Source organism: Lemur catta, chromosome 11 (genome assembly GCF_020740605.2).
Source record: "Lemur catta isolate mLemCat1 chromosome 11, mLemCat1.pri, whole genome shotgun sequence".
In the NCBI taxonomy this organism is placed as follows: domain Eukaryota; kingdom Metazoa; phylum Chordata; class Mammalia; order Primates; family Lemuridae; genus Lemur; species Lemur catta.
The window spans coordinates 56,656,000-56,664,287 of NC_059138.1; the positions used below are offsets into that span (position 1 = coordinate 56,656,000).

The window sequence follows — 8,288 nt, forward strand, 5'->3', positions numbered from 1 at the left end:
AAAAAATATCTGCCCTCTTCATGTGCAGAAAGGGAAAAAAAGATGTTCCAAGCGCATTCTTGCCACTCTCAGGCAGCCAGTAGGTGGGAAATGTTAGAGGCGTACAGTGGGGGCACGCCCCCCTCCTTCCCAAACACGCACCCCTGGGCAGGGCGACGCGGCGGCGCGGGGGACAGCCAGGCGCTCGCAAACCGCCTGCGCGGGTTTCTCCCAGCCGGTGTTGCTAGAAATAAAATGCCGGCTTTCTATATAATGGAAACTCCCGAAATGCTTACTAGCAAAGAGAGTAAAGCAGGAAGTAGATACCTCCATTTCTTCCACGATCCCCCTATTCCCTGCGAACGCAGAGAACAAACTGGGGCACCGTTTGCCCCCCCCCCCTCCGCCCCAGCCCCTGGCCAGAGCTTCTTCGGAGAAAGGACGGCTGGAGCGGAATGGGCGGAGGGGAAAACTGCGGTGCGGCCCTGGCATTGAGGTGGGGGAGCAGGACGGGTCCACAGCCCAGATCACGGAGGCGTGCTGCCCTGGGGCCAGGCAGGGTATGTCTAAAGATCGTTCAAACCATTGAATCCTCTAAGGCCCAAGCCGTTCCAAACTGATGGGCCTGGTATCCCTCCTGGAAAGAAAGGAAGGAGGGAAGAAGAGAAGGAAAAAATCGAGGTGATAGAAGAAAGGTGCGGAGAGGAGGGGCCGCAGGGAGGGAAGGCGAGAGAAGGGAGGGCAGAGAATGAGAAAAAGACACACACACACACACACACACACACACGTAAATTCCCCTCAAGGCACACAGCGTGCCTTTTCAGGTTTAGTCTCCCAACCCTGGAAGAGCCTTCTCAGAAATCCTCAAATGACAGGATATAATTTTTTATGCTCTAATCGCCCCCCTCAAGAAGGCTGTTTTGCCACATTTATTGCTGCTGACTTCCTTGCTGTAAAATATTTCACATGCATCTTGTAATTTCCAGCACAGGATTTTCCTTGGTATCCTAAGAAAATAGAGTCAGGTGGACCAAAGGGCAGACAACCAGAAGATACCTACAATTCAGGCCTTAGGGCACAGCTTTAAACCAGGCTGTAGCTCTGGTCACACCGTTGATAATCACATGCAGGGGTGCAAGGAGAAGGAAGGGACAGTGGGCACTGTGACTGCAAGTCCTTCCTTTCTGCCCCAAAGAAGGTTTCACGAAGGAGGAATTCTTCCCCCCACAAAACAGATTCCATTTTTCATCATTTGGAACTTACTTTGCCACTGTTTCTGTAAAAGCAAAGCAGAGGAAGCTCCTTCCTGAAAAAACTATACAGTAGTAAAGAGGATAGAGGAAAAACATTTAAATTAAGAATATTATCTTACACAAAATGAAATCAACACGGCACCACAATGCTTTCATTCCTTCCTTTCCCCCACCCTGAAGTTCTCTCTCTTGGCAATTCTCTCTCTTGAAAGGAGAAAGAATTCCACATCCCCCCCCAAACACACACACATACGTGCCCTGCTTGGCCTACTGATTTAGATCCATCATTGTTCTCAATCTCTAGGATGTTTTCATCTCTCTAAAAGAGCTCAGACAAATGTATAATCATACTCCCAAGGAGTTCAAGGCTCTACTATTTGCCATGCCCCAAACACTTCAGATTTTTTTTTAAAAATGTAATAGGAGTGAGGAGGGAGAGATTTTTTTCCTTTTCTTTCTTTTCGTTTTCTCATCTCTGGAAGCTCCCTTTGAAGGGTAATTTGTCTAATTGCTCTAGCACTACACAGAGGCTGAGGTGGGGGGGCAGTTCTCCATGATAATTGCTTTGAGCTTAGAATTTAGAGGAGTTACTGAGGGATTTCTGTTGCCTTCTCACTCACATACAGGGTAGGAGGGATGTATTTTGATTCCAGCATTACTTTCTACCTGAAACAATTTGAGTTTAAACTTGAACTTATCTAAAGGTTTTTTTGTGGCTAGGCCAAAAACCACCTAAATACACATATGATATGGCAGTACTATGAGCATGCCATATACGTATACAGACATAAGGTACAGCATCCAACATAGACACATACAGTCTGCATGCATGTAGCTCCCAACTTCTGTTTTATTTTGCCTTGTTAGACCTCTGAAGAGCTTCTTTATTTAATTGCCTTCATTAAACTTCACTAGCCAGTTATGGGGGGGGGGGAATGTATTACTTTTCAGAAACATTGTGCTTTCATGGTCGAAATAATTTTATTTATCCAGAATATACAGTTTAATTCCTCTATCTACATTTATTTACATGGTTAAAATAACATTGAAAAAAGTCTTTTGAAAAGTTGAGGTCATAGATTTCAAGGCACCATTGATAGTGTCCACAGTTGCGCAAAAAAAAGTTCGTCTGTAAAAAAGGGGAAGGGGAGGAGAGGGTCCTTTGAAATGCAATAACTTACATGCAAAAAAAGCTTTACACATGAATCTTTTCTGTTTCCGTTTTCCAAACTTCCCCATATGAATTCCTTTCTTTATAATATTCTAAAACAGCAAAACACAGTAGTCCCAAAGAAGAGAGCAAGAGAGAGCAGCCCATCTAATAGAGAGTCCCGGAGGCCAGCGCCAGCGGGTGCTGTAAGGAGCCCGGCGGTGGCAGGTGGGAATTGATTGAGCTGGCTGCGCTTGGATACCAGGAAGCGGAGTTCTCCAGGTAGCTGGACGCGGGGGACTGGTTGGAGGCCGGAGGGTGGGCATGAGGGTGGTGGCTGAGCGAGCGGGACGAGCCCTGGGGCTCCCACACCGCTGGAGACTGCGGCGAGTTACACGCCATTGGGTCGCTGGAGCTGGGACTGTGCTCCGGGGGCATCTCCCCGTTTTTCATGATCTTCTTGATCTTGGATCTTTTGTTCTGAAACCAGATTTTCACCTGGGTGGGGGGAACAAAGGCACACGTTACCGGGGCACTCAGAGGTCGCCCGCGCCTTCCCCAGGGCGGCTGCTGGAGGCATCTTCGGGTCCCCAGGCGGCCTGGCCCTGGAGTCTCCCCGGCGTTTGCGGCCTACGGCCAAGAAGCTGGGCCTGCGGCAAACGGAGGAGCACTAGCCTCAGCGGGCGCCCTGCCCGGCTTGGCGCGCACCGGCCACTGCAAGGGCACGACCCCAAGGCTTTTGTCTTTTGTTCGGGCTGGGGGAGGGGGCGCGAGCGCGGCGGGTGTGCGCCCGAGTGTCCGCGGCGGCGTGCGCGCACGTGTAGGCCTGCGCCGGGCTCGGAACGCCGCGCCACGATGGTCTCCGGAACAATGGCCGGAGCCCGGCGGGGAAGGGGTGTGGGGCTCGCCACGCGCGCGCGTGTGGAGGGAAGCGAGCGATCCGCAGCCTCCCGCCCGACTCTGCTCACTGCTTCCTCAGCTCTGCCAGGCCAGAATCCGCCTGCAGCTCCGGGCCGCTACTCGACATTCTTTATGCTACCATAGGCCCCAGCTGGGTTAGAGGAGTGACGATTGCGGCGTACAACAGCGCCCCCCACCTCGCGACCCTCAGGCTGCTGAGGCCTGAAACTCCGGCAGGCCCAGGGCACGACCCTTCAGTTTCTCCCGCCCGAGGCGACGTGGTCAGCCTTTGCTGGCCTGAGACCACCGCGAGGCCACCAGGCCCGGTTCACCCCAGGGAGGCTCCGCATTGTGAAGAGAACCAGATAAGCTTCTAGGCGAGACCGTCATAGAAATGCCCCCCACCCTTGCCCTTGTTTCCAACCTAAGATATTGGCATCCCGCCCCCGGAGGCCGATGCGGGGACGTCTCCAGACAAACGAGGAATACCATCTCCGCCGTCACATGACGGCGACCCAAGGCCTGACTCACGGAAAGCGCAGGGGCTGGTGTCTTTCTGTCTGTTCCCCGGGTATTAACGAATCGGCTCCAGCGCGTCGGGACCATACTGCGCGGCCCAGACAGGCTTGCAGCCCAGGCGGGGCCCGTGCACCGCCGCGGCCGGATTTACCTGTGTTTGTGTCAGTCCCAGCGAGGCGGCCAGCTCGGCGCGTTCAGGCAGGGCGAGGTACTGAGTCTTCTGAAACCTTCTCTGTAATGCGGCCAGCTGAAAGCTGGAATAAATAGTCCTGGGTTTACGAACTTTCTTTGGTTTGCCATTCACCATCCTCACCTCGGGCTCCGCCACTTCTTTCTCTAAATAATCAAAACAGACTCGGTTAGAGCTTGTCCCCAGACAATGGCCCTTTTGCAGAACGGCCTCAAATACAGTCCTTGAGTTTCTTACCACGCTGTCTTCACTCTTTCTCCATATTATCACCTTTGCTTTTCAAGACCCAGAGAAATATGCCCCTCCCCCAAATCATGGAAAAGCGGGGTGGTCTCTGAATTCCTACTCTTGTTCATTCAAGTACGTTTGTGCAAAGCGCTTTGTACAGCAGTTTCCTTCTCGGCTTCCGGGATTCAGCCCTTGCGGTGGTTCCTACTTACCCCAGACTTGTTTTTATGCCCACCCTGCGCTCCCCGGCGTTTCTGGGATGGGAACAGCCACCCCCTCCCGGGAATTCCGGGGTGGGGGGCAGGCCGTGACCCCGCTTATGTCGGCGTCTGTTCGGGCGCCCGCAGAGACCAGACTCATGGGCAGGGAAGACGCTAACCGAGGTCTCTAAAGTTCAAAGACCCACAAGCAAACTATGCTCCTTCACTTCAGCAGCAAGCGGTCGGGGCCGCCGCAGACAGAGAGCCGATTATGCAGCCCCCATAATCTCACTGCAGATCTGCGAGGGCACAGATGTGTCTGGTTTCTTTTGCAAATAGACTTAATATGTTCTTGGGCAAAAAAAAAAAATCTTCCACTTATGCACGAAATGTAGAGACAGTGAAAGAAACGAATACACCCCACCCCCGGGGCTCTCTTGTAAAGTTCAGCAAGAGTCACACATTGAAAAGGAATCGGCGGTGGTGGGGTGTTTTCGTAGGAAAGGGGCGGCAAGTCGGGACGAATTTCTCTGTCTTGAGTACGGGGGTGGGTGGATGGGGTGGAGACTTTCTAAACGCTTGTTTTACGAACGTGCCCTGGGGCCACAAGTCCCCTTCCCTCAAAAGTACCACATATCAGACCAGGTACAGAACTTCTCCAGGGTGTGTGTGTGTGTGTGTGTGTGTGTGTGTGTGTGTGTGTGTGTGTGTGTCAAGCTCCTGGTAGAGGAAGGGTGGAGGATGAGTGCTGTGGTCTACCAGAGTAGGGGATGCTAATATTAGCAGGATTATTAATGTGCTGGTGGGAAGAGATCAAACCTAACCAGTAAAACCTCTCCATGGAGACCTCATGCCTCTCTTATACCGCCAAAGCTCACTAACCCTCTTAAACTCTCTAAGTTTCAAGATGAACTAAAAAGGAGGTGGGGAGAAGGAGAAAGACAAATTTTAGGCACCTATGGAGAGAGGGGGAAAAACAAAATCCCTCCTACAACGTGACCCCTCAGCAACCCTCCTCCACCTTTAAATGGCTTTTTGTTTTTGGAAATGCCTTGAATAAACCGCAAAGCTCTCGGCGCGCTCTTCTCCGGCGGGCTGCAGCTCCCCAACCCCCCATCCCTACCCGGCGCGCCTGGGGCACCCGCACCACGCTAGTTCGTGGGGTCTCCCAGACTAATCTCGACTGAGTCTTTGAGGCAGGCTTCCACTCCCACTCGCACCAACCCAGCACGCTTACCAAAATATCCAACAACTAACCTCCTTTATTATGCAAACGCCACTGGGGCTGCTAGATTCATTCTTCTCTCCACCCCTACCCCCTTTGCAGCTTAGCTGGCTTCCTGGCCAGAAAAGCTGGGAATCCTGCGACTGAGGGGCTCTAGAAGGTGCCTGAGGAGAGAGACACTAGTTCGAACCCTCGCAGGATTCTACCAAGAATCTCTAAAATTCTGGCCCAAGAACCTCTCTTGGTTGCAGGATCCGGGCCCCTACTCCCTTCTGCCGGCTGCACCCCCACTGCAGTGGACAACGTGGTCACCAATATACCACTCCACCTCGCACCCTGGAGTCCTGGTCCCTCTTGCATATCCTCCCGCCCCTCGCCCGAGTACCTGGCTGGCTGGTGGCGCTCGGGACGCGGTTGTAGGCGCCGCCGTACTGGTGGTAGGAGCTAGCGTAGCTGTAGTCGGCATAAGCTTTGGCTGGGTAGCTCCCGGCGGAGCCGTTCACGCCGTGGTACTGATACTGGTAGGGGTTGAGCGCTTTGCCGTAGGAAGCCGAGGTAGGAGAGCAGTAGCCGTGTGGGGCACCCCCCGTGGGACTGTAGTAGTCGGAATCGGTGGCTGACGACTCAGGCAAAGTTGGCGATTCCTGAGACGGATGGTGCATGGCTGCGGAAGTCTGGAACGGAGCTTGGAAGTCGCCGGATCGGATGCTGGGGACCCTTCTGTCAAACACTCCTGTCATCGCTCACTGGCGGCGGCGGCAGCGGCTGTGCTTGCTGCTGTGGCGGCGGCAGCTGCCTGAGTTGGCTGTGGGGCTGCTCTGGTCTAAGCAGACATGGCTGTGGGAGCGAGGGAGGAGGAGGAAGAGGAGGAGGAGGAGAGAAGGAGGCGGTGGCCGCGGCGAGGAGGAGGCTGGGAGTCGTGGAGTCTCTGTCTCCGACCGGCTGACTGCTGGCTGAGGCGCAGCACAGCCTTGGTTAAATCCTTAATTGCGCGCTTACGCACAGCGGGGTGGATCGGGTTCCATTGGCCAGGGCCTCGGGAGCAGCAGCAACACCCTAACTCGTCCAACTAGTTTTAGCACAACAAAGCATTGCTTTAAAAAAAGGGGGAGGAGGAATGGGGGGGGGAGTGTGTTTGTATGTGTGTGTGTGTGTGTGCGCGTGTGTATGTGTTTTTGCTTGTAGGGGGAGGGGGGTCTCAGTCAATCTGTTTTTAGTGAATGCCAAAGAGAACGCAGAAGCCCCAGCACCCAGCTCTGTGATGTCTGGAGACAATGTGTTCCAATCAGCAGCCTCAAAAGTGCATGTTTGGGGATGAGGTCGGTGACTGCTTTTCCTTGCTCCCCATCTCCCGCCCCCATGGGCTGCACCAAGGGCGCCTGTAGAATTGAACACTGATAATGACCTGGGGAGTCGGGGGTATGTAGGGTGAAGGCAAGAAGGAACGGAGAACAGTATTTTTTTAGTGGAGCGTTGGGAAGCACTTATAACTTACATGTGTTGAAAATTTGTGATTTGGGAAAAAAGACAACTTCCTTTGCAGAAGATGAGTATCTCTCAGACACCGGCTGGCTAGGGATGCCCAAGAATGCACACTGCCCATTCAGCCGTTAATGGCAGAGAGAATTCCTGCACCTAAGGTCCTTACAATGACTTTAAAAAATCACTGTCTTAAGCACAAATAACTGAATGACACCTAAATCATCATTGCTGGCTTCCATGAAGAGCCAGCGGTCTTACTTGTTTAATATTCTCATCTATTTGCAAGCCATTGGAATAGGGTCTGTAAGTGTGTTCAGTGGCCAAACACTACTGCAAAAGAGAACTGATCCTCCTATGATCTGTCATGCCTCCAGGGACAAATGGGAACGCCTGGATAAGAAAGGAAACAAGGATCAAAGCCTTTCTGGGAAGGCGGATGGTGCCCATTGATTTCCCCCTCCTGACTCCATGGATGTGGCACCCAAGGCCCAGCCTCTCCATTTCCAGTCCCAGGTTCCTGTACCCTCTCCTCTTTATTTCCTGCCGGTAAACATCTTAGCTTACATGCAAAGGGAGAAAGGAGTCAAGAATCATACTCTCAGTACACGCAGTCTAAAGTTTGCTTTTTCATGATTGCTACTGGTGATCCATCTAGGAGCTTAGAAATTTAACACAAGTCTCTCCCGCTCCCCAATTCCACTCTCCTCAAATAGGGGAATCTGGGACCTGGATCCTGATTTGGGGCCTTCCAGCATCTTCTCCTGGGGGAGGGGCGTCCAAAACCGAGAACCTGGGAGCTCCATCGAATATCCAGGGTGGGACTATCTGGCCTCCCTCCCTTTCTTCCCCCAACCGAAGAAAGCATCTGCGTTAGTTGTGTCTAGTGTTACTTTAGCCTCATATTGGCTGTGAAACTACGTGGCCCAAAACAGGCTAGCAGGGAGAGCTGGGGTGTCTGGAACATGATGCCAGCCTCGCTCTGGAACTCCAAGCGGCATAGCCGCACGTGCACCAACTCTCTGCCTCTGCCGTCTGGGCGCCATAAAACCACAGCTATTGTCGCCCTTCCTCTGGGGGAGACTTCAGCGCTGGGCGCACACGGCGAAGCTGGCGTCCCAGACCATCCTTCTTCTCTGCCTGGCCCGAGTCGCGTGCTTGCGGC

At 53.1% G+C, this 8,288-nt stretch overlaps 1 protein-coding gene across 1 annotated transcript; it reads right to left on the reverse strand.

Moving 5' to 3' along the window:
• Positions 1-2,194: 2,194 nt before the first annotated feature.
• DLX5 (distal-less homeobox 5) lies at positions 2,195-6,595 on the reverse strand. The gene is made up of 3 exons (XM_045564071.1): positions 6,030-6,595; positions 3,953-4,137; positions 2,195-2,880 (listed from the first exon to the last, which is right to left on the reverse strand). The coding sequence occupies exons 1-3, from the start codon at positions 6,382-6,384 to the stop codon at positions 2,551-2,553; spliced, it is 870 nt and encodes a 289-aa protein (XP_045420027.1). The 5' UTR covers positions 6,385-6,595; the 3' UTR covers positions 2,195-2,550.
• Between the last annotated feature and the right edge of the window lie 1,693 nt (positions 6,596-8,288).

Coding starts and splice junctions, on each gene's coding strand:
- DLX5 (XM_045564071.1), bottom strand. CDS start 6,384: ATGACAGGAGTGTTTGACAGAAGGGTCCCCAGCATCCGATCCGGCGAC. Junction 4,138..6,029: donor GAGCGCCACCAGCCAGCCAG/GTACTCGGGCGA, acceptor TTGATTATTTAG/AGAAAGAAGTGGCGGAGCCC. Junction 2,881..3,952: donor TGGGACTGACACAAACACAG/GTAAATCCGGCC, acceptor CCCCCCACCCAG/GTGAAAATCTGGTTTCAGAA.